At 46.5% G+C, this 25,792-nt stretch overlaps 1 protein-coding gene and 1 pseudogene across 1 annotated transcript; both read left to right on the top strand.

The window, feature by feature from the left end:
* The first annotated feature begins 3,202 nt into the window (after positions 1 to 3,202).
* On the top strand, positions 3,203 to 6,502 carry LOC111257609 (annotated as a pseudogene).
* A 17,152-nt stretch (positions 6,503 to 23,654) lies between these two features.
* Positions 23,655 to 25,186, top strand: LOC101777073 (probable purine permease 4). The gene has a single exon (XM_004973016.2). The coding sequence runs from the start codon at positions 23,793 to 23,795 to the stop codon at positions 24,963 to 24,965; it is 1,173 nt and encodes a 390-aa protein (XP_004973073.1). The 5' UTR covers positions 23,655 to 23,792; the 3' UTR covers positions 24,966 to 25,186.
* The last annotated feature ends 606 nt before the right edge of the window (positions 25,187 to 25,792 follow it).

Genomic DNA, 25,792 nt, shown 5'->3' with positions numbered 1-25,792 from the left:
CATGCGGTGTACGTGGAGTCGTGGACTGGGTGCATGGATAGGAAGGTGTTGGCGGCGCCGGCAAGGTTTGGTCACCGGACCACCACGCGGGGTAGAGCTCTCACCAGAGCGAGCTGTGCCGGGTGGACCAGGCCTGCGGGCCAGACCAAGAGGTTGTCGTGAGGGTGGCTAGGGGCTTGGTGGTCTTGTGTGGGATGGTGTGGGCATGGGGGAGTGGCCGGCGACAAGCTGGCGGCAAGCCAGAGTTTGGGCAGCAGCGCGGTAGAAAAGGGAGACGGGAATAGGGGGATTATGGGTTCGGGCGAGAGCACAAATGGGAGCGGGAGGGTACCTCGAGTGCAGTGGCGGTGAATTTGCACCGCGGTAGTGGGGAGACCGGCGCAGAGCGGCCGCTCGGACTCGCTGCAGAGTTGGGAGGGAGGCTAGGGACCGCGCGGCATCCTCGCCTTCAACCTGGCCCAGGTTACAGTAGGGCGACGGGTGGAGGCGGCGCGGTGCTATTTCCTAAGTCTAGCAAGGTGTGGTGAGGAGGTGGTGCGGGTAGAAGGAGGGGTGAGCGAGGGGCTATTTACAAGGGGCCATCCTGCTGGGCCTCGTGTGGGTGCGCGTGTAAGCAGGAGGGGAGGTGGAGCTGGATGGCCCTGAAGCGGAATGGGCCGGGATTCGAGGTTTGCAGCCCGTGGACGCACAATATAGTTTGTAATTTGTTTGAATATGTTTTAGATTTGAATTTGAATGAACTTCCAAATTCAAATGGGGTTTGAACTGCAGGCTGTTTGGAGAAGTAGAGATGGAGTATTTTTGGGGCAAGAAATAGTTAGCTCAAACATATGCATATGCATTTGTAGAATTGCATAAATTTAAAGTGTAGGGTTCTAGGTTTAATTTTGTCATGCAAATTTTAGAAAATTTTTTGGAGTCCCTATTTTTGGATTTTAATTTCGAAATTTGGGATGTTACAGATACTATCCAGTCACCAAGGTGGGACTGAGCACCTGAGCAAGTCCTATTCCCATAAATACTCCTTGAACATGGTGCCCCACAAGGTTGAATATGCATTTAATACATATATCATAAGCCTTCAACTGCACATATGAGATGCCATGCCACACATACATTTCTCCCATCCATCTGCACCTGAACATGCCACGATTCATTTCTTCTCCATTTCACCTCATGTGAGGCATGGGAATAGGAGACATCATGAACGAAGCAGAGACACCAATTGAGAGAGCTAGGATCCGCAGCCTCAACATTGTGGAGTACCTAAAGCATCCAGCTGAACCTGGCCTGCAGCACAAGCAACTTCCGATAAGAGTGCTTGATGATAAACTCTTTCTTGGCTGTTGGATCCTCCTGCCAAGCAAGTGGCAATCTTTCAAGAGATCATGCTTCCTAATCTAGGTAATTAATGCGAACAGCACAAAAATGTCAACAGAAGATTCAGAGTGAAAACACCTGCAATCAAAATTTCAACCTCATAGCTGATTCCTCAACTAGTGTGCAATTGGCATGCAGCTCACTGAATTACTATCATAAATTACATTCTCATTTTATAGTCCAATGAGTTTATTTCCTCTTCATCGCAGCAAAATCAATGTTATGCTGATCAAATGAATTCTTGTAAAAAATATTGCATTTTGAATTCTTCCTCGAGACCCTCAGTTCTATAAATTGTGACAATTTTTACTTATACCTGACTCTTTGGTATGTTTACACTAGTAGAGAATTGGCTTTCGATCCGCCCCCTTTTGTCCCGGTTTAAAGTTGGCCCGGCACAAAAGGGGGTGTGCCACGGTAGGTAAAAATGGAGGGGAGATTTACTCCCGGTTGCAACGGCTAGTGGGGAGCTGTCGGTGGCGGGACCCTTTTATCCCGGTTGGAGGCACCAACCGAGATAAAAAGTTTAGTCCCGGTTGGAGCCTCCAACCGGGACTAAACTTCCAACCGGGACAAAAGGTGTTCCTTTTTGTCTCGGTTGGAGTTTTTAACCGGGATAAAAACTCATCCCCATTATATACGGCCAAGACAGAGGACTTTCTTCCTCCTCCAGCCCGAGCCAGTCCAGCACATTGACAGAGAGAGCTGAGCTTCACCTACTCTCCGGTGGTGCCGAAGCAAGCAAGGAGGGTGTTGCCCAAAGTTTTTTCCCTCATTTTCGTGGGAATTTCACTCGGCCAACACAAGTGTTGCGAAGGTTTGCTACTTCATCCTCGTGTTATGCTTTGATTTATGCTTTGGAGATGGAAAGATTATTTGCTAGAATGTGATGATGAAGTAGAAAAATGGAGAGGTATTTTGAGCTAGAATGTGAGGGAGATTGATGTGTCATATATAGTATGCATTATTGCAGTGGTTTAAAAATGATGCTACCTTGTCTAGACGGTTTATCTTATCAAATTCAATATGGTTTTTTAAATCCATACTTGTTGAACTTGCATACCGTGTTCATCTCTCCGATGATGTTCTCCGCCGAGCAGCAACGTATGTCAAGAAGGAGGTTCGATTCTACGAGAAAGAGTGGATACGGACATCGTGACCGTGTCCCCTTTTCCGTAGCATCTAACCTATTTCATGACGAAGTGCGGTGCCGCCTAGTTGAGGACATCCTCGCGAGATGATCACGGTCTTCAAGTTCAACAACTTATGCAGTGTTAAGATAATAATTTTTGTACATAGATGGCTTCTGCTACTGGAGGAAGTGGCGATGGTGGGGGCGATCGTGGTTCCTATTATGGCAAGGTTCCAATCATAGTTGGCCCTCAGCATAAGCTGAAGAAAAAGAGCGCGCTGGAAAAAGCAATGCTTCGTTATTTGCAGCAACGTCATGAAGAAGCTGTTACCGCGGGTCAGGAACCTCCTTTTGGTGGTCGTTATGCTCCACCCTCAGTCTCGGGTGTTTCACGTCCACTTAGTACTACCCTTTCAGGCGGCACAAATAAACCTAAGGATGAGGTTGGGTCAGCGGAACCTTCGTCTTCACCGTCCAATGATGCTTCAAGTCCTCCTTGATAATAACCAGTGGATGGCTTGTTGTATTGTATCATGTTGTTTGGGACTTTAATTTAAATATGTGTATTTGGATCTTCATGTTGTTGTATTGTACCATGTTGTTTGGATCTTTAATCGATTTTCACGCGTAATCCTTTGTCAAGTGTAATCCATTTTCATGCGTAATACGATGCAGATGGACCGGCAATGGATGTATAATGCAGACAGGCGGAGCAAGGCGTTTATTGATGGCTTGCATTATTTTCTCGAAGTGGCAAAAGCGAACAAGCCAGAGAATGGGTTCGTATGTTGTCCATGCTTCCAATGCAATAACAGGAAGGAGTATTCAAAGAATTCCTGGGGGACTATTCACAGCCACTTGTTTAAATACGGTTTCATACCTAACTATTTGGTTTGGACCAAGCACGGTGAACTAGGGGTTGTAATGGAAGATGGCGAGGAGTAGGAGGAAGATGACACCATTCCGGACTGGGTTGCAGGCCAAGCTTTTGCAGGTACTACAATGGGCGAGGCTGATGAAGATGAGTTTGCAGAAAATGGCCCTACTGATGACCTTGGTCAGGTGATACGAGATGCATACATAGATTGCGAAACTGAGAAGGAAGCAACAAAGTTGCAGCGCATGATAGATGATCACCAAAAATTGTTGTACCCAGGTTGCCAGCAGGGCCATAAAAAAACTAGGTACGACACTAGAATTTGTGCAATGGAAGGCAAAAAATGGTGTGTCCGATAAGGCATTTCAGGGGATGTTGAACATTGTCAAGAAGATTCTCCCCGAGAATAATGAATTATCGTCCATAACATATGAAGCTAAACAGATTATTTGCCCTCTCGGATTGGATGTTCAGAATATACACGCATGCCCTAATGACTGTATCCTCTATCGTGGTGATGAATACGAGAAATTGGATGCTTGTCCCGTCTGCAAAGCACTGCGGTATAAGATCAGGCGAGATGATCCTGGTGATGTCGAGGGGCAGTCTCCCAAGAAGAGAGTTCCCGCGAAGGTGATGTGGTATTTCCCTATAATACCACGCTTGAAGCGCTTGTTCAGGAACAAGGTGAATGCTAAGTTGATGCGATGGCACAAAGAAGACCGTAAGGAAGATGAGATGCTGAGACACCCCGCAGATGGGGCACAGTGGAGATCAATTGATAGAACATTCCCAGACTTTGAAAGTGAAGCAAGGAACATAAGGTTTGGTTTAAGCACTGATGGATTCAATCCATTCGGTGAGTTGAGTAGTGGCCATAGTACTTGGCTTGTGACCCTTTGTATGTTCAACCTTCCTCCTTGGCTGTGCATGAAGCGGAAGTTCATTATGATGCCGGCGCTTATCCAAGGCCCAAAACAACCCGGCAACGACATTGACGTGTACCTAAGGCCGTTGGTTGATGACCTTTTACAGCTCTGGAAGGAAGAAGGTGTATGTGTGTGCGATGAGGATAGACAAGAGATCTTTAATCTACAAGCACTGTTGTTCGTAACCATCAATGATTGGCCTGCATTGAGTAACCTTTCAGGACAGACAAATAAGGGATATCGGGCATGCACCCACTGTTTAGACGACACAGACAGCATGTACGTGAAGCACTGTAAGAAGGTCGTCTATATGGGTCATCGTCGATTTCTCCCTGCTTACCACCAGCTGAGAAAGAGCGGGATGCATTTCAAAGGGGCGCCAGACCATCGTAAAAAACCTGCACACCGTAATGGAAAGCGTGTGTTCGAGATGATGAAGGATGTAAATGTAGTCTTTGGAAAGGGACTTGGTAGCCAACCTGTTCCGAACGACGATAACGGACATGCACCCATGTGGAAGAAAAAGTCAATATTTTGGGAGCTACCTTATTGGGAAATCCTAGAGGTTCGCAACGCAATAGACGTGATGCACCTGACGAAGAATCTTTGCGTGAACGTGCTAGGCTTCATAGGTGTTTATGGAACCTCAAAAGATACATTGGAAGCACGATAGGACCTGAAAGCCATGGGGCAATGAGATGACCTACATCCGGAAAAGAGAGATAATGGACAGCACTACTTACGTAATGCCAGTTACACTCTTAGCAAGGAAGAGAAGGATAGCATGTTTGAATGCTTGAATAGTATGAAGGTCCCGTCTGGGTACTCCTCGAATATAAAGGGAATAATAAATATGAAACAAAATAAGTTTACAAATCTCAAGGCTCATGACTGCCACATGTTGATGACCCAGTTGCTTCCGGTTGCACTGAGGGGTGTTCTACCAGAAAATGTCCGGTTGCCGCTCGTAAAGCTATGCGCGTTTCTCAATGCAATTTCGCAGAAGGCAATCGATCCATCCAAGCTATCAAAGCTACAGAACGATGTGGTGCAATGTCTTGTCAGTTTTGAGTTGTTATTTCCACCATCCTTCTTCAATATTATGACGTACTTACTGGTTCACCTAGTAAAAGAGATTGGTATTCTCGGACCTGTATACCTGCACAATATGTGGCCTTTCGAGAGGTTCATGGCAGTCCTAAAAAACTATGTTCTTAATCGTGCCCGTCCAGAAGGAAGCATCGCCAAGGGATATGGAACAGAGGAGGTGATCGAGTTTTGTGTTGATTTTATGGATTCAATTGACTCGATTGGGGTTCCAACTTCACGCCACGAGGGGAGGCTCCGAGGAATGGGCACCCTTGGAAGAAATCAAGTTTGAGCAATGATACTGATTTGTTCGACAAGGCACACTACACTGTTCTACAACAGTCATCCTTTGTGTCTCCGTATATCGAGCAGCACAGGTAGATGGTAGCTTCCAAAAACCCGACCAAATCCGATGCTTGGCTTACCCGTCATCACATGGAAACTTTTCCCTCCTGGTTGCGCCAACAACTTATGGGTAACTCTGAGATTCACCCACAGCTTGCCTAGTTAGCCAGGGGACCTGCTACCACAATCGTCCAATTCCAAGGCTATGAGATAAATGGTTACACATTTTACACGAGAGCCCAGGACCAGAAAAGCACGAACCAGAATAGTGGTGTCCGCATAGATGCCATGGACAGAAATAATAGCAAGGAGTCGTATTATGGTTTCATACAGGAGATATGGGAACTCGAATACGGACCGCTGTACATCCCTCTATTTCTTTGCAATTGGGTGAAGCTAACTGCCGTCACCAAAGATCAGTACGGAATGACAATAGTAGATCTGAGCACGACTGGATACAGTGATGACCCATTCGTACTTACCAATGATGTGCATCAGGTGTTCTATGTGAAAGACATGTGCAGCAAACCCAAGAGGAATCCAGAAGAGATATGGGAGCCAAAGTGCCACATAGTTCTTCCAGGTAAAAGAAAAATCGTGGGAGTCGAGGATAAAACAGACCAATCAGATGATTATGATCAGTTTGATGGCATGCCTCCATTCACCGTTGAAGTTGATCCAAGCATCCTGCTATCCAAAGAAGAGGCTCCGTACTTACACCGCGATCATGATCAAGGAACTTTCATGAAGAAGAAAATTTTACAACGTTGTATTGTAATGCGTTAAATGTACATGACCTTTGTGTATTAATTGATACAATTTGTAATTTACCCTATGTATGATTTCATGTGTTCTTAAATTTGTTAGGTGAAGATTTTATAGATAAACATGAACAATGTTAACCACAAACAAACATGGATTTTTCTGCGCATTGAAATTATTTAATTGAATAATTTCTTGATCACAGCAATGCAGTAAAATAAATATTTTAGAGGCTAAATGAACTGGTATAGAATTAATGATTAATTCATACTTATTGTCAATTTAATCGTTAATTAAATATATTTTTGCATGTACAAAATCTGTGAAGGTTTTGTTTTTCATCCTGAAATGCAGTGAAAAGATAAAATAAAATCCATTTCCAAAAAACAGGCGGGAGAAGAAAACTAGGAAAAAAGACCTTTTGTCTCGGGTGCTAACAGCAACCGGGACAAAAGGCCCCCATTTATCCCGGTTGCAAACTGCAACCGGGATAAAAGGGTACTTTTCGTCTCCCGCCCCGACGTACCCTTTTATCCCGGTTGCCAACTGCAACCGGGATAAAAGGCCCCCCCCCTTTTATCCCGGTTGGTGGTTCCACCCGGGATAAAAGGGTACGCTCCCAGCCCCACCTGGCGGGGGCACCCTTTTGTCCCGGGTCCCGTCACCAACCGGGATAAAAGGCCGCCTTACGAACCGGGATAAAAGGGGGGGTTAAAAGGCACTGTACTCCCTTCTACCCCCACGCTAGTTACACTTAGCCAAATTTTCATCAAGTCCCGCGCGTTCTGCTCCGCCGTCGCCGCCCGTCCGCCTCCCTCGCCGGCCGCCGCCGTCGTCGTCCCCCATTGCACCGGCTGTCGTCGTCCCACCGCCGACCGCGCCCAGACATCATCGTCCTCCATCCCCCCGGCCGACCCGCGTCGATCCTCCTCGTCCGTCGACGCGCCCGGCCCCCACCTTGTCGCCTCCGGCCACTGGCTCCATCCTCGTCGCTGGCTCCATCCTCGTCGCCCCTCGTCGCCCCTCGTCGCCGTCTCGTCGCCGTCCCGCCTACGCCGCCGTCGTCGTCGCCGCCTCGGCCGCCGACCTCGCCGCACCGGCCGCCGCCGTCCCGCCGACCCGGCCACCTCATCGCCCCGGCCACCGTCGACGACCGCGCGCGAGAGGTCCGCCGCCGCGCCGGCCGGCAGCACCGGGAGGGCCTTTTTTTTTAAGTTAGAAAATTAAGTTATATTTTTATGATAGATTTTTAATTTTGATTGTTATGTTAGAAAATTAAGTTATATTTTTAAGTTAGATTTTTTAGTTAGATTGTTAAGTTAGATTTTTAAGTTAGAAAATAAAGTTAGAAATTCGTAGTAGGCAGCGCCGTCCCCTCCGCCGTCCCGCCGCCGTGACCGCTGCCGTCCCGCCGCCCGTCACAACCTAGTAGGCACCGCCCGTGGTTCCGGGGAACTGTCCCCGCCTCCGCCGTACCGCCGCCCTGACCGCCGCCGTCACAACCTAGGCACCGCCCGTGGTTCCAAGGAACCGTCCCCGCCTCCGCCGCCCTGATCGCCGCTGTCACAACCTAGGCACCGCATGTGGATATTGCTAGAAATTCGTAGAAATTCGTAGAAATTCGTAGAAATTTGTAGAAATTCGTCAAAATTCGTAGAAATTCGTAGAAATTCGTCAAAATTCGTAGAAATTCATAGAAATTCGTAGAAATTTGTATAAATATTCCGGACTTTGTAGGATTCATGTTATTTTATGATTTCATTATATACATGTATGATTCCGGACTTTGTAGGACTTTGTAGAAATTTGTAGTAAGACGATTTCTATGACTGTCATGTATGATTCCATGTATGTTTCCATCAATAGTTGAAATGGCAGACGATGAGACCGCAAGGTATATCATGGAGTAGATAATCGCTGGTGATGGTAGTGGCGACAACGTTCCACTATCATACACGGATGAAGAGGGCACCCAGGCGAACATGTTCCTCAACATGTCTGCCGATGGGAATGAAGAGCAACAGCCGCAGCAACAACTTGCCGTGGCGGAAGGTTTCGGCGAGGTATATATAACCATTCTTGTATTGTTTCATGCCACCGTTACTACTACGTACTAATTAACGAATCTTGAACTGTTAGCCCTCCGGATCGACACAAGGGCAGAAGACCCGAGGTCGTACAAAGGTGATGGAAGGGAGGTTTGTCATCACGGAAGTGACAGAAGAGGGCAGGCCGGTTGCTCCCGAGAAAGTAGCAAAGAAGTACGTGAGTCAGATCGGGGCAATCGTCCGAGACAATGTGCCTATCAGCATCAGAGAATGGAAGGGCAGAAGCACTAATCCGTACGCCCTTCCAGAGACAGAAAAGAATATGTTGTGGGAAGACGTGAAGAGACATTTCACATTCCCCGAAGGATATAGTGAGAAGGATGTCAAAGCGTGGACGCTTAAGAAGATGGCTACTCAATTCCAGACATTCAAGAAGATGCTGGATACCCACTACATCAAGAAGGGCCGAACTCCAGACTTCAACACGTGGCCAAAGATGAGGGACCACTGGGATGCATTTGTTGAATATAAGAGGAGTGAAGAAGGTGTGAAAAAGATCACGACCAACACAGCAAATGCTAGTCAGAAGGGCTACCACCATCATTTGGGGCGAGGTGGGTATGACTCAGCAATTCCCAAGTGGAGGAAGATGGAACAAGATCTGATCGAACGGGGAATCGACGCTGCAACTATTGAATGGCCCGAACGATCAAAAAATTGGTACTACGCTCATGGAGGCTCCCTAAGCCAAGAGGATGGGACGTTGATTTTTAATGACACAATACGTGAGAAGGCCGAACATCTCATGAAGAACATTGAAGATTCTAAGGCTGGGAGGTTGAAGGTGGACCGAGAAAATGATGAGCTCACATTGGCCCTCGGTAATCCAGAGCACCCAGGATGTTGCCGAGGGTTCGGGGTGGTTCCGTGGAAGTTTGCTTTCCGAGGCGACAGCGCCTCGTACAAAAGCCGGAAGCGAAGAAAGGAACAGATCGAGGAGAGCTGGCGGCAGATGCTAGAACAAAGAATGATGGATGAAATCAATCGGCGGGTGGCCCACGCAGTTGCGGAGTTGGCCCAATCTGGAGCATTGCCGATTCCTAACACCGCCAGCCCTTCTCAACGCCTCTTGAGTAGTTGTGCTTCTACAGGGGTCCCCGATGCGCAGACGCCCAGGTTACCCGTGGAGGACCAACGGTTCCCCGTGGATGCCATCACACAACGGACCTCATGTGAGCTGCATGCACCGATCGGCAACCTCACTATTAATGTATACTTATACATAATATTTATGCAATCTTGTCAATTGATCCAGGCCTCGAGATTGGAGTTCAACTTGTTTACTTCTACTATATGTACAGGTAGCGTACGGGAGTGCGTTAGCAACCCTGGCGGGGCAGAGCAGTCATGGCATGGAAATTACAACAGGCTACGCCAGCGTCTGCGTAGAGCAAATAGTTGATCCCCAGTATGAAGGTCTAGAGCTCGACTTCCCGGGAGGCGACGGGGAAAAGACATTGGCAGATGCGCTTCATGGGATCATTCTATGGCAAAAACGCTACATCATTATTCCCGGCACGGAGCCATCTCCTCAGACCTCAAGACCATTCCCCGTAGATCCCCAGCAGCGACCTTCTCCTCATACCTCGAGACCATCATCTCCTGCTCCAGGACCGTCCCTTCCATCTATATCAAGGTCTCCATCTCCACCACATCCTGGTGCTGGGAGCGACGACGACAATAACAACACCCCTCCCCGATCACCGTCGCCGGCACCAAGAGCGGCCCCCTTGAAGGGACCTGCACCACCACTAAAGAAGTCACGAGCACCGCCTCCCAAGCAAAGACAGAGAAAGAAGAAAACAAAGGAGCCTGAAGTGACTCGTAAGGAACGCTTTGAGGCAATATCTCATGCGGAACAGTGGGCAGAAATCCAACGAGAGGCCAGTGAGTGGTTCAAGAAACAAGCCGAAGAAAAAAAAGCAAGGGAGATGGAGCCACCGCCAATAAGTCGGCGAGATTTAAACTTTTTTATCAGGATGGAAGAAGGAGCCAAGAAAAGGATACCACTCTTGTCAAACTATGAACGGGCTCTAGTAAAGGCTGATGAAAAGGATAAAAGGAAAGGAAAGTCATCTTCCAGCGGTCCAGTCCCCGACCTCAGCCATTTATCAAAAAAAGATGCTCAACGGGTAAAAGCAATGCCCTTGGATCAACAAGCAAATGTATTGAAGTTCATGGAAGAAACAGGTCTGGGACTTGATGAATGCATAGGACAAGTTGAGACGCCAACTGCACCGCCCCCTGAGCCGAAGTGGCCTTATGAGCTAGGCAAACCTCTAGTAAAGCCTTCATTGGTACGGAAGCTATCAACAAAGATGTACGCATTCCATCAATGGTACATGATGGCATCCGCCGACTCGAGGGAGATGATCGGCATGAAGGTAAAACCGATAGATTTTCACGGTGAAGGGGAGAAAGTGCTGTGGCTAGACTTCAAGGATATATACAAAGTGTACCATCATGATGCCCTGGACGTCTCTCTGATCAGCGCTTGGATTCTGTAAGTGTCCGTTTATCTCTACATGTAAATTTTGGCGTGCGTCACCGTACTAACTTCATCTTCCATTTCATGTAAGATGCTAATTAAGCCATGCTGCCGAGAGGCGTACCTACATATAGGCTTCATGGATCCATCTGTAGTTAACCAACAACAGATACAATTAGCGTCGGAAAAAACCTTTGCGGAAATATACAATTTCCTAGACAAACAAACATTCAAGGATTTCATACTACTTTCATACAACTTCAAGTAAGTGTGTGTATACCGTCTACTTTCGATGTCTTTTTCCTTATCTCTACATGTTAGTTAGCTCTAATATGCATGAACATTTTACGCACGCAGCTTCCACTGGATCCTTATTATAATTGAGCCTGAAAGAAGCCACGTCACTGTCTTCGATTCGTTCAGGAAAGATCCGGTGGACTACCAAGAATTGCAAGACATGCTAGGCTTGTAATAATTCTGGACCTTTATCTCTATGCAAAAGTTTATTTCCTAAATTTTATCCCTGTTACACTATATTATTCATTATTCTAATCCGCAGCGCATGGAAACAATTCATAAGGACACACAAAGGTCCATTCAAAGAAAAACTTACATGGAACACAGACTTCCCGGCACGTATGAAGTCTGCACATTTATTACATTGTATAACACGAATATTTCATAACTTATTTTTTTCCGCACTGAAGTGCTTAAGACAGGAACCCGGGAATAATCTATGTGGCTACTACATCTGTGAGCACATGCACAGTTTTATGGGACCCAAGGGACGGAAGATGACTGTAACGACCGACCCCTAAACCTTCCCGAGTTAGTCTTGATCAGAGCCCTTGATCCTAGCCATCTGTCTTGCTTGACCGCACCTAAGTGCTCAGCTGTCCGCCTGGTCCCGACCCCTGAGATCCGACCCTTCCCGGTTCGCTCCTCTCCCGACCCCGGCGAGATCAGCCCACCGTCGGATTCTGTTAATCTTCCTCACCCGTCAGATCTATCCACAGGTGGACCTGAGAGATCTTTTCCAGATCCCCCGCGACAGCCGCACTCGAGTTGCATGGATGCTTCAGAGTCTTCCTGCCGCGTGGCTCGTCTTCTCCGACGCCTGCCGCTCAGTTTTGTCTCTGGCCAGCGACCGAGTGGGTTCCCGCGCCCCCTTTCCCCAATGACAGCGGAAGCCCTCTGCACCCCTTTCTGCAGAGCCTCGCCTCCCGCACCCATTATCACGCCGCTAGATCCCGGCCCCAGAGCCCGATGTCGCCCGTCTTTTCCGTCCCTTCAGCCACAGTCGCGCCGCCCGGTCGCCGCTACACGACGATTCCTCCACCGCCAACCCCGACCGCGGCCGCGACAGTTCCTTTCCCCCGCTCTGTCAGAAGCCGCCCGACAATCTGTTGTTCCGCGCTCTCCCCCGCGTCCGCCTGTCTTCTCACCGGTGCACCCTCGATTCTAGCGCCGTTAAGCCGGTCGCTTCTATCAAATCTTCCGCACGACGACGCCTGCTTCCCGCCAAATCTCAACCACCAGTCTACCCGCTCCTACGCCGCCCTGACGGCAGAACGCAATGATCGCTGGCGTCACCCCCGGAGTTCTGCACCACCGCCCTCTTCGCTCAATCGCCGCCCCGGCAGAGCACTCCATTGCCTCTCCCCGGCCTTTGCGCCGCTCCCCTTCTCTCTCCCCGCGCCGTTTCCTTTCCTCTGCTCCAGCAGCTATAAAAGGAATGCCCCCGTCGCCGGAGTTTCCTCCACCCTTGTTGCCTTCAGTCTTCTCTAGCTCCCTGCTCAAGCTCCTAGCGCCACCCACCCAATTCTTGAGGAGTTCTTCTCTCAGTTCTCTCTCAGTTTTCTCCAAGTCACCCAGCAGCTTGCTCCTCCGTGCTGCGTAAAAGCTCTCTTGTGATCCGCAAGAAGCAGCGCCGCCGCCGGAGCATTGCCGGTCTTAGCTTCTGTTCAAACCTTAGTCCCTCCGCCCAAAGTTCGCTTCTTTCCGACCCCAAGCTTTCCTTTCAGGAAGAAGGTGAGTTGCCGACCCCGGTTCCGTCTCGCCCGACCCTATCTGTTCCGCCGACCCTTATCCGCCTCGCCCGAGAGCTTGGCTGTGATCTTTTTCTTCAACTCGAGGGTGTATATGTAAAACTTGGGAACCCTTCAGCGCTTGCGTCTAAGGACCCCCAGTTTATCACATCCTCTAGTTCAAGGATCAGACCACTAGTTCCTTTCCTACCCTTACCTCTTGATCATCATCAGCTCTCTCGAACCACCATAACCTCCTGCTCTTTGTCGCGAGTTTCTGGGCTCAGGCGAGCCAGTGTTGCTGTTGAAATAACCGTCTATGCTAACCCTTGCGTTGCATTCGTGTAGAGCTGCACCTCGCCGACGGCTTCTACGAGCTTCACCCGGCGCCAGAAGAAGAAGCTGTAGCCGAGCTCCTGTCCTCCGAAGCCGAAGTCGCCCCCGAAGTCGAGCAGTTCCCGTCCTCCTTGCTTGAAGGCAAGCCCCGGTTGCATACAAATCCTACGTGTTTTGCCAAACTTGCGCATGCCTTCTGTAACACCCTTGTGCATTTACGTATAGGAGTTGTGTGAAACCCTAGATGCATGACTTAGTTATCCCAGTGATTTGAACACTAGCTGTTGGACCGAGTAGCTGCATTGCTTAACTAGCAGACGGTAAAAGTCGAGTGATTTCCTGTCACTCGCGAGTTGTAGGAGTTGTATGTTTACTCTCCTGTTATAACTATAAGGACGATGGACGGGGCAGGGTTTTGGTAACTTTTTGGTGGTCGGATGGTTGCCCCGTCTGTCTATGAAATCTTGCTAAGGCCCGACAGTGGTGGTGTTCGTGATCAAGTGTTTGAAAGTACTAGCCTCATACTTAGTATGGGATGAGGAAGCCTAGTACCGGATTGAACCTAGACGTGAGCGGTCGCCCCATTGTTCTTGGAACGGAGTTTCCCCTGCTGGTTGTCGCACGTGGTGGCAAGCGTGGTCACAGAACGGCAGAGGCCGGGTCTATGGAACCTTGCACCAAAGGAAATGGGCCCGACACGGGTTAGGGGATTGATGGGGAAGGACGACACAGGAAGCGACCTCCGGGTGCGCGGATGTCGTGAGGCTAGGTTAACCATGCATGGTTAAAGAACTCGAATCGATTCGTCTGCCTCTCACAGTTTGAGATTGCTTGATCGCTATGTCACCCTGAGTAAATGAGGAATCTGATGATGGCAATGTTTGGTGATATATCTACACCTCTTGCTTGGTTCTATGAATGCTTAGAATAAGTGGCACAACCTAGACTGGTAAATGAACCTAGAACCGGAGCTAAAACTTGAAAATAGGGTTACTTAGTGCTTTTAGCAAACAAACCCCTCAACCAAACAGCTTGCATGTCTAGAAGGAGGAGTAGTCCTTACTCCTATCGGTTCAGTCTTGTTGAGCTTAATAGCTCAGCCTTGTTGTGGCTCCTGTTTTTCAGGTGAAGTTGCTGCTTCCGACCCCTCTCTGGTTGGTGCTTGGCCGCCCCAGCTCCCGCCAGGCTGGATGGTCGAGTGGGATCCTTCCTCGGACGGCGAGGAGAGGAGCCAGTGATGTCCCGGTTGGCCTCACCAGGGATGTCCGACCCCGACGAAGTCTTCCGCTAGTGTTTTCTCTGTTATTTCTTGAAAAACTTGTAAAACTCTGATGTTGGATTTCATGGCCGAACTAAATGGGTAAAAACTTGTTCAACTCAGTGGACTTGTTGTATTCTCTGTAACCACTCACCTTCGTGTGGGTTTGCTAAACTCGATCCTGTTTAAGTGGTTAAATCGGATGAAATCCGACGGCACTTCGTATTAACTCGGTTTAGGCAGGAGTGTCGCATGTTAGGCGGCTTAACCCTGCTTCATCAAGTTAATCTGAGGTGGTTCCGCCACAATGACGCCGCACAACTTTAAAGTACGTAAAATAAAACTATTACTAGTTAATTATTTTCTAGCTCCTTATATGTATTTGTTCGTGTAACATTCACAAATTTCTAAATTATAGATGTTAAATATTCAACAAGGACTCTTGAAGGAAGAAAGAGTAGCGGCAATATGTGAAGGTCTCATTGGATTCATAATGGACGAGGTGGTAGATCCAAAAGGAGAATTTTATTACGATGGACGACAATTAGACACTCCGATCAGCAACACCACGACGGGAAGATTGTAGACAGATACTTTGATTTATTTGTATATATAATACGCGCTAATTATGATCGATTTGTACTAAGCTAGTTGAATTGTGTATATGAATTGTGTATAAGGATTGTGTATATATATATAGTAATTGTATAATTACAAATCTCATTCGTTTAAATACTAGTTGATTTCGTTCTAAAAAAATCTCAACTACTAAAGGTTAACAAATTAAAAGGGCCACGGTACTACGTATACGTGATGCATGCATGAAAAATTCAGGCGCCACGGCAGTACTGGCGCCATTTAGTCCCAGTTGGAATCCAGCCGGGACTAAAGGGTACCCTTTAGTCCCGGTTGGGAAATCCAACCGGGACTAAAGGGGGACCTTTACTCCCGGTTAAAAGACCCGGGACTAAAGACCCCCCATTTTGTCCCGGTTGGTTTATCCCGGATGGATATCCGAGAGAGATATGCACCCTACCAACCGGGACTAAAGGCCAATTCTCTACCAGTGTTAACACCAAAAATAATTCCATAATCAATGGTACACACCCCATTTTCTCTGACCAAATAGAAATCTCTGCATGTGCATATCCATATTTCATAATTCACCTTTTTATTAGTTTGGATACAGTTCAATGACACTTTGGTGCATTTCTTGGCCTTAACTAATTTGTACATATACAAAATAATGGCTTTACTGTTTCCTGAAATTTGGAAGCCATGTAGTACCGTATCTATTATACATGTTTTAGAAAAGGAATCCTTTGACCAGCTGTAAACCTGTTTCATCCGGGCCATGCACAAAGTTTAGAACACTTCATGACCTTGCGTCAAAAAAATTTCATGAGCATTATTTTGGATCCTACATCGCCTTTTCAATACATATACCTGCTTCTACGTCTACTCAGCTGATGTCTGGCATTATTCATGACGCCAGTGTTCGATAGTATGTTTGGCATGTGCAAGAACATCCGTGGCACAGGCACACAATACTTGTATAATTTTGGTTCTAAATGATTTTGGTGCTAAATGAGCTACTGGAGCAACCATTTAGTTTTATTAACTTTCTGGCTCCCTCCGGTGCTATGATCTGCACGCTGGTCCCAGTTTGTATCTCAAATCATCATTCATCAGTCTGGCAGCACCTAAGCGTCATTGTTCTGAATGAGGACTTGTATTCGTATGCTGGTATTCCAATAGAGAAAAATTTATTGTCTTCATGATGAGAGTATGCAAAAAATACAGTAAATGCAATTATCATAAGTTAAGTACGAAAGTAACACAACAGACTAATACTAGAATTAATCAAATTAATTGTACCTTATGTGCTCAGATCACATTGAAATAAGATGCCGATTATTCATTGTGGAGTAGCAATAACTCGTGAAGAAAATGAACACTGGAGTACTGAAAAATTTAATATAATGGTCCATGATATGGGTTTGTAGGTTATAAATACATTCGAATGAATTATCCTGCAACTACCATGTTTTTCAAAAAATAGTTTCCCTTGAGTATACTGGACAGATAGAAAGTTTAATATTTTGTTCCCCAACCAAACATCCGGAGTCAAAGGAATGGTGGTGGGGAAAAAAAATAAAGCAGTATCTGAAAGCCAGTCGTCATTGGGATTTGGGGGCATCCGAAAACAAGCAACTATCTTTGTAGAGAGCAAGCGGAACATGCTCATGCCAGTGGCCATTTGAGGCTTTCCAATCTTCTCTCCAACCTCGATCTTGAAAATTTTCATTTACAGAACACATGTACGGGTATGATCATCTGGCCCGCCCGTCCAGCAAAAGCACGACAGCACATTCCAAGCAAACAAATGTAGGATCCCTACATTTTACTACATTATTTGGCTAACCTCTCCCTCTCTGTTATCCTGTTGTAGACATTTTCTTGTAGTATATATGTATCCTCCTGCACATACTTAGGTCCTGTTTGGCATGGCTCCAACTCCGGGTGGAGCTGCTCCACTCCAGAACTCCACATGGAGCCAGCTCCGCTCCAAAACTCCAGAACAAAAATGAGGTGTTTGGCTAGATGGGTGCTCTCAGCTCCAAAAAAGATCGATTTCAGTGTGGATTGCCATTGTTGCCCCCCAATTAAGGCCCCACTTGTCATCCTCTCTATCCCTTCTTCTTCTTCCCCTTTTTCCACTGCACTGTGCCGCACACGGGAGACCCTCCACGGGCGGCGATGGGCGGCGGCGGGCGGCGACGGGCGACGGGTGGCGGCGACGGGCGGCGACGGCGGCGGGCGGCGACGGGCGACGGGTGGCGGCGACGGGCGGCGACGGCGGCGGGCGGCGACGGGCGACGGGTGGCGGCGACGAGCGGCGACGGCGACGGGCGGCGACGGCGACGGGCAGGGCTCTGGCGGCGAGTGGGGCTCGGGAGAATAGAAGGGAGAATAGAATGAAACGTTTTTTTGTGTAACCAGTGGCATTGGTGGGTAATTACCCACCAACTCCACGAGAAGGTTCGAAAGAGAGGTTTCTGGAGCAGCAAAAGAGGTGCTCCAAAACTCCTCCTCCATTTGCACTACAGCTCCATGGAGTTGGCAACTCCATGGAGTTTTGGAGTTGGGGTGTTTGGCTGAATTTTTTGATGGAGTTGCTGGAGTTTAGGAGTGGAGCTGTGCCAAATAGGGCCTTACTTCCCGTACATGTTTTTTTTAACCCTTACCTCAGGCCTGTCTTAACGATAACTATGAAATTCCTCCACACAAAGGCATATCATGTATCAACTAGAATTTAACATGAAAATTTTGAGATTTTTAAGCAGTACTTGCCCATAATTTTAGTAATTAAATTCATAAGACTTTGTCCTAGTTTCAAGCTAACAACTAATCCAAATATAAAAAGTACCAGTATGGAGGACAAAGGTTTCCTCATCGGACTCTCTTCTTAAATAGCAAGAGCATGCATGAATCATACAATCCATATATCTTGATCGAATCGCAAAATAAAAAACGACTCAAATAGAATAATTATTTGACAATTAGAAAGACTGGTATTTGGAACCTATCAATTGTTCTCCATGATTATCAAAATGATCTAAGGCAAGAACTGTGAATTGAAGATTATGTACTAAGATACTTTTATGGAGAACCAAAGGAAGACTATGATATTATTATGTTTGCCCACCAGTCATAGTCGTTGGTCAGTACATGAATCATCTGCATTGTATAATCAAACAAACTGAAAAGACCTCTCGTGTGCAAAACAAATTTATGTTCTTGTATTGTGGGAATAAGGTTCTAACTTTATTCTTTGATGAGTAAACCTCTTAGTGCCTGTAATGTGATGATTTTAGAAGAAATACGATGCAGTTGCAACATTAGAAGTGACGAAGATCCTTTGATGTTTAAAATATGACTAAAAGTTCTAAAACTGTAGTGTTTTCCAAAGTAGTGCTGCTAAACTAGTACAAATACACGAATACATGCTAGAATTTGCAATTTCACGTGTTTGTATGGGGAAAAAGAATTGCAATACGTATGATAACCGGTGAAACTCCACATGTTCATGAACTATTGGTGACTAATGTAACAACCCCTCCGTAGTTCCTGCCTTCCTGGAAACCATTAGATGTCTGACACACACATCAGCTATATCTCTTTCTTCCTGTGTTTTTGTTCAGAGAGGTAGTGCCGATAACCAGTGTTCTAGATACCCTATTGTGACCTGTGTTCTCGCTCCTTTTGATCAATGGACATGACTGGCCCCAGAAACACATCAAGAGCGACTAGTGGATGATTGCTCCATTTCCAGCGTGTGTATATGGATGCAGGAGACCACCAGGGCGAAGCGTCGTTGCTTCTTTGCCACACAGTCCGACCAGACAACTTCATTGACAGCCATGATCAGTGTGCTGGAACAAGAAGTTCTGCGAAACAGAGTACCAGACTACCAGTCATCAGTGTGCTGGAACGTGGAGGTTTGCAAAAGAGAGTACTACTTCTCATGCAATCGTTGCCTTGTTAGTGTCACTATTTGCCAGCACTGAGTACATTAAGAAGTAATTTCAAGAGACACCTTTGTTTTCAATCTCCTGATAAATCATATATTAATCATAATTTGGGATCTTCTTTGAATCACTCTGCGCTTGATTTAGTTAGACGCTGCTTCCATTTCTTTTGATTGTGGATACACTACCACAATGATTTAAAGTGGGTGAGATTTTCGACCACATCATATATCTATCTATCATTAAGGGCTCATTCCGAAAATTGTGGAATCAATAAATAGACGCATACATAGGATAGTCACACGTACAAAATAGTCTTGAAAACTACATAACAAATTCAGAATGGGTGAAAGTAATAAGAAAAAAAATCTGAAATATGCCGCCTACCATTATAATTTATAAAGGAACAGTAATATCAAGAGATACCCGACATATAATGTACCTCTAATACTGCAAATAACAGAACTCTCACAGTAAGCGCAAGAACATGGGAAAAAAGATGACAAAATTAAAAGACAGCATCTAAACTGAGAAGGTACATTATTCTTGGTGAACATTCTGATCGCAGCTTGGGCCATTTCTCTCTGATGGTGCTCAAGCAGGATCTTTTATTTGGTGAAAGCAACTGTTACGGTCTTTGAAAGCCATGTACAATCAACAATTGGTGTTCAAATACATTTTGCTTGGCTCCATGTTTTTCCTCTCTTCAGACAGCGTTGACGACAGTGAACAACACAGAATGGCAGTGCATGGTTTGTGATGGTTACAGTGGAGTAGAGATTTTGTCAGACTTGGTTGGAATTTTTCTTCTTTGATATGGTCTTTCTATACTGGGTTTTGTGTTCCTTGTATGTACCAATCAGGTACAAAGATGCCCTATGGCGTCTTTTGTCAAAATAAAAAAGGAGACCATCATCACCCCAACTGGCTGTGTTTTCATTCTATCATAGTACCAGAATAGCCTCTTCAGATTCCACTGCAGAAACGAATAATTTTGACCATATCTTGTTGTCTCGCACACTGGTAGGTACAGAAGCAAAAAGCCTGATTACAAATTGATTATGTGGTGCGAATCCATCATGGACAAGATGCTTGTGTTGAATGGACCATTAAGTATCTATTTTGAAGCATCGGGCAAAACGTATTATTGCAACTCTATCATATCGAAAGCACACAATTATTAATTACGCAAATCCAATAGGCAGAACTTCAGAGAAATAACTATCATACCGAATGACTAGAGTATTATTTGAAGACAATCCTAACAGCGCTTCTATGGTCATGCGGAGTGAACGAGAATTGCTTCAGTGCAAGGAAAATTTAATAAGCATATAGGAGATGGAAATAACTTCAAACATGGAAACATGGTATCAGCATGAAAAAATTTAATCGTGTTAACAAAGATCAGTCATCTGTCCAACCGTAAAGATATCACAATGCACTGAAATAATTTGATGTTTCCAAATATAATGAAATGCATGCGTACTGCGTAGCAAAATTCTCGGAAAACAAAAATCAATTCTCTGTTAAGGGAAAACATAGATCAGTCAATTTCAAACCCTCTTGCCTATAGTAGATGTTGTTAACCAGAACTAACTGAAAAGGATTACCAAAACCTGTATAGAAAATCATCCACTTGATCGCGCTCCACACTATATAGCAGGAAGACAAAAAAAAAATGGTGATGGTTTCTATAACCACAAATAGGTAGCTGCTCCATCTTAATCTAACGTGTGCTGTTTCAGACTGTTCCACGGGGAAATCAAATAATTACCCACTGCCATGGCAGCCAGATGTGTGTGCCACAAAAACTGCTACTCTTTTAGATTGAGATCAACCATGAATGAGGTAACAACTCTTTAGCAACGGTAGTGTACTACAATATGCTACAACACAATAACATGAGCTTGAAGTAGAACTATACAAACGGTACATTTCACATTTCAGAAGAAATACAAAGACACGGTATGCCTCTCAGTCTCTCAGATTTCCAATCAGCTTGCCTTGCTTGCACAGTCTATCAAGTCTATCAGCATAGTCTACTCATCAGTCATCACCAGATAAACTAAGCACTTCGCTACGTATGTCCACACGTCATCAGTCGGCTTAGGTGGACCACTACTGCCAACAACACTACACTTCTCTTTCCTTGTCATGTCGACATTTCCGAAAAGCTACTAACACAAAATAAATGGCACTTGCAGGTTCAGACAACACTTAGACATCTTATAAATTGGTAACCAAGACATCAACCTATTAATCTGCACTGTCCTGAACTAATCTCCCCTCCGGTATAACGGATCAGCTGCCTGGAATCTTCTCTTCTCCAGCATCACAGACACCAAATTTAATTTGTGCGCACGCATATGCTGATCAGATCACCAACACTCCAGTAGTGGGGCAAATCAACATCAGAAAGGGACGTTAGAGTGATGTGCACGCCGCGCTGGCCAGGCCTGCTAGCTGTGTGTAACACGTTAGACGATTCCATGCCCGGTGAGCCCAAGCTGCTTTTACATTCACTCTCACCACAGTCACTAGTGTTCCTTTCAGTCTACGCATGCAGCCGGGCTCCACCACGACACCGGAGCTGCGAGATGCGGAAGCCATCAAGTGGCAGGCTTGCTTTGCCCGACGGTCCGAGGCCCGGCAACATCAGGTCTCGGAAAGCTGCGGCCACAGGGCCCGTGTCCGATCTGACGATGGATTGATGGGTATAGCTCCGATACCCATGATCCCATCTGTCTGATCCCACCCAAACTGCCAATGGGCAGGTGCCAACGACTTCTCGTCGTCGTCCTGCCTTTTTTAATTGTGGTACATGTATACTATACCTGGACGTCTTTTTGTTTTTATTTCTGGCGGATCATTGATGTTCTCATGGAAGCATTCCTAATTAAGGTCCCTTTCCGCTTTCGTCTTCCAGTTTCGAGTCAGTGATGAAGTTTAGTGCAGTTGTTCGGCTTAAAGAATTTAATGGTACATCTTCATCTCATTTCTCATTTTTGTTGTCATGTGAAAGTGGAACAGAAGAGTTGATGCTTAACCATCTCAATTCTCAAAAGTTCATAATTAGTAGAAGCATGAGTGATGGAAGTGGATCATAAGATTGAATTACGATGGACCACATCATCCACGATGATGTGATTCCTCAAACTAAACATCCCATGTGTTGATCTGTATCGATCGATCTAGTATGGGATCATCCTCTGACGTGTGGTAGATCAATTTCAGTACAGACGTGATCTTTGTTTGGATTCTTCATGAAGCCCACTAGTTTTTGTGGGTGCATCATTTTACACCATTTCGTTTTATTTCTGAAAAAGAAATTAAAGGACACCCGGCCCGGCCCCTTGTATAACGACAATACTGTTGGTGCCGGATGTCCTCAAACTAAAGCTGCAAAGATGTTTCTAGCACCGAGAGGTACCTGACACAAAGGGATTCGTTCTCCTTGTGCCTCACATGTGTGATGAAAAAGAAATTTTTTTCCCAGCAGTCATCAACGGTCGTGGCCCAAGGGAAATAATACAAACGTTTTTCGTGAATAGTAAGATCAGAAGTTCATACTGCTCCAGGGTTTTTCTTTTGTCTTGTTTTTTTTTTTTGCGCAGAATAGGCAATTCCATCACTCAACTTTGTCTCGATTTCACGGGTGTCAATTTTGTTCACCACCTTCTGTTTCCAGCATAATCTAGGTCCGAGCATTCAAATACTGGTGCTTGCTTTGAATAAGGTCCGAGCATCATAAGTTTGAATTAGAGTTTGGTGGAGATATTTTGGCGAAATTATTGTTCAAGTTGGTTCCTTTTCCTAATTGATCTAGTGAATTTGTGTTGATTTGCCTTGCTGTAGGAATGTAGAAGATTGCACCAGCATCAAGGGGTATTGGAGGGTGGTATGGGCTTTTCACATGTGTAGGCTAGCTATATAATTTGGGATAATTCCATACATGCCATTACAATTTTCAAAAATTTGAAAAATGCTATTGTCAGGGACTGAGGTGGCTCCCACCTGTCAGTGACATAACCGATGGTAAATTTTCAATTCTTGAAAATTGTAATGGCATGAATCATAGATGTCGTGGCATGCCAACGTGGATGGGGCCAGCATAGGTCAAGGGGCTAAATTGAACCTGAAAATAAATATTGGAGCTCCGTAGAAATTGAATTACGAACTTGTCCTTCGAGAGAAAGCTATTCATGTTTTATAAAATTTGTGTGGAGTGAGAACTGCTGATATGATGGGATACTCAAACATGACAAAAGCAAAAGGATGTGTTCGTAAACGTAATGTGGGTCCCAGGTGTGTATATATGTAAACATCACTGACAGTGAAAGCATCCTTTGGGGCGCAAATAATTGCACTCCACTATCGACGTTGTATTCCATGGAGTCCACTTCATGTGTCACCAACTGGGCTCTAAACAAAGGCTCACCAATCTGTACCAACACCCTCTGGAAATATCCCTCAAATACTCTGCAGCAGACGGCGCTAGAACCTAGCTACCAACAAATCCCCTGCTCATCATGGACGCCAAGACCACACAGCTCCGTACTCACCTGCTGGCCCATGACCATGATCGCCTCCCCTGCGCGCCGCCGCTGCCGCTGTCACCACCACTCAATGACGATGTGCCGCCGGTGCTCAGCCGCTGCGCCGTGCGCCGCTCGCTGCTGCTGGCCACCAGCTACGCGGCGCTGTTTGCCGGATCGCTGTCGTCGAGCCTCCTCTCCCGGTTCTACTTCGCGCACGGCGGCGCCGACCGGTGGCTCGCGACGCTGGTCCAGTCCGCCGGATTTCCATTTCTCCTCCTCGTCCTTCTGGCCCGGCCACCGGCGATGGGGAAGATGTTCGGTGGCTTCACGCCGCGGTTGGTCCTGTACTGTGTCCTACTTGGCCTCGTGATGGGGCTCAACAACTTGCTCTACTCGTGTGGCACGTCCTACCTACCCGTGTCCACAACGTCTCTGCTCCTCTCCATGCAGCTGGCGTTCACGCTGGTCCTCGCCGCCGGTCTCGTCCGTGTGCCGCTGTCCTTCGCCAACATCAACGCCGTCGTTCTCCTCACCCTATCCTCGCTCCTGCTCGCGCTCCGGCACGAAGAAGTCGGCGGCGGCGGTCGTCGTGCCAACACCGGAGACGCCACGGCCACCAGCCCAGACTACTATTTACTCGGTGTAGCGGCGACCCTCGGCGCCGCACTGCTCTTCGCGCTCTACCTGCCGGCGGCCGAGCTCCTGTACCGGCACGGCGGGGTGACGGGGTTCAGGATGGTTGTAGAGGCGCAGGTGATCATGGAGGCGGTGGCCACCACCGTGTCGGGAGCCGGCATGGCCGTGTCCGGAGGCGGCAAGGGCCCATGGAGTGGCGTGGAGGCGACGTGGGACCTGTCACCTGCGGCCTACTACGCGGTGGTTGGCGCGGCCGTCCTCAGCTGGCAGATGTGCTTCTTCGGCACGGCGGGCACGGTGTTCCTGACCACGTCACTGCACGGCGGCATCTGCATGACGGCACTGCTGGCGGTGAACGTTGCCGGCGGCGTGGTGGTGTTTGGGGACGATTTTGGCGCCGAGAAAGGCGTCGCGATGGTGCTTTGTCTCTGGGCCTTCTCATCGTACATCTATGGGGAGTACAAGAAAGGTGGCAAGTCGGTGGATGGGGGAAGTCGGATCAGCTATGGAGTTCTGGGTCAGGTTTAGTTTCTTCATTTTGAGGAATGCAAATCTTCTTAGCTTTTTTGTCTGCTGTATGTATTGTGAATATTGTCCATTTTGTGAACCCTTTGTTACAAAATGAGAGAACCCTTCTTCAACAATAATAGTGGAGGGTCCTACTACAACCAGTCACTTTTGTGACATCACGTTGGGACAAACTATTAGTAACTCATAAGAAATGAAACGAATGGTCATTGGTATGGTTCCCAACAGGACGCGTCATTGATGAATGATGATAATAGCGACGGGTTGTGTTGACCCGTCAGTGATGACCACTCACCACTGACGAGTCTTTGTTATGGCCCATCTAATGCGTGTTTACATTTTTCCAGCACGCTAGCAGCTGGCTATTTTCTTGCATTGGGTTCCATGAGAAGCTCTCCAATATTTTGTTGATTTGAAGTTCGCACTGTCAGTTGGTGTTTAATAGTTTGCATCCTCCTCCACCTCTTGTTCCTCATTGAAGCTATAGATCTTTGTACTTCTTTGAATTTTTTTATGTTAGATATGTTGTGCGAGGAACTTTCCAAATCTTGGTACAATCTTCTTGTTTGAGTACAATCTTGGTTCAAGTAAGTTTTATTATTTATGTTAGATTTTGTATTACATTTGCACGATCAACTGTGAGAAGCCATGGATCTTGTGTAATTCATGAAACTTTTTGTCTCATGAAATTAAGGTAATTATTAATTGAGAACTTATACAAGACAATTATTGTGCATGAACTATGTGCAAGCTCCGGGCGTCTTTTTCAAGAACAAGAACAAAGCAGAATTACTTTTTCAAGACATGTCGAGAAATTTGCACTCTCC

This window comes from Setaria italica, chromosome VI, assembly GCF_000263155.2.
Source record: "Setaria italica strain Yugu1 chromosome VI, Setaria_italica_v2.0, whole genome shotgun sequence".
Taxonomy (NCBI): domain Eukaryota; kingdom Viridiplantae; phylum Streptophyta; class Magnoliopsida; order Poales; family Poaceae; genus Setaria; species Setaria italica.
This window is presented reverse-complemented; position numbering and strand designations above follow the sequence as displayed.

Coding starts and splice junctions, on each gene's coding strand:
- LOC101777073 (XM_004973016.2), top strand. CDS start 23,793: ATGGACGCCAAGACCACACAGCTCCGTACTCACCTGCTGGCCCATGAC.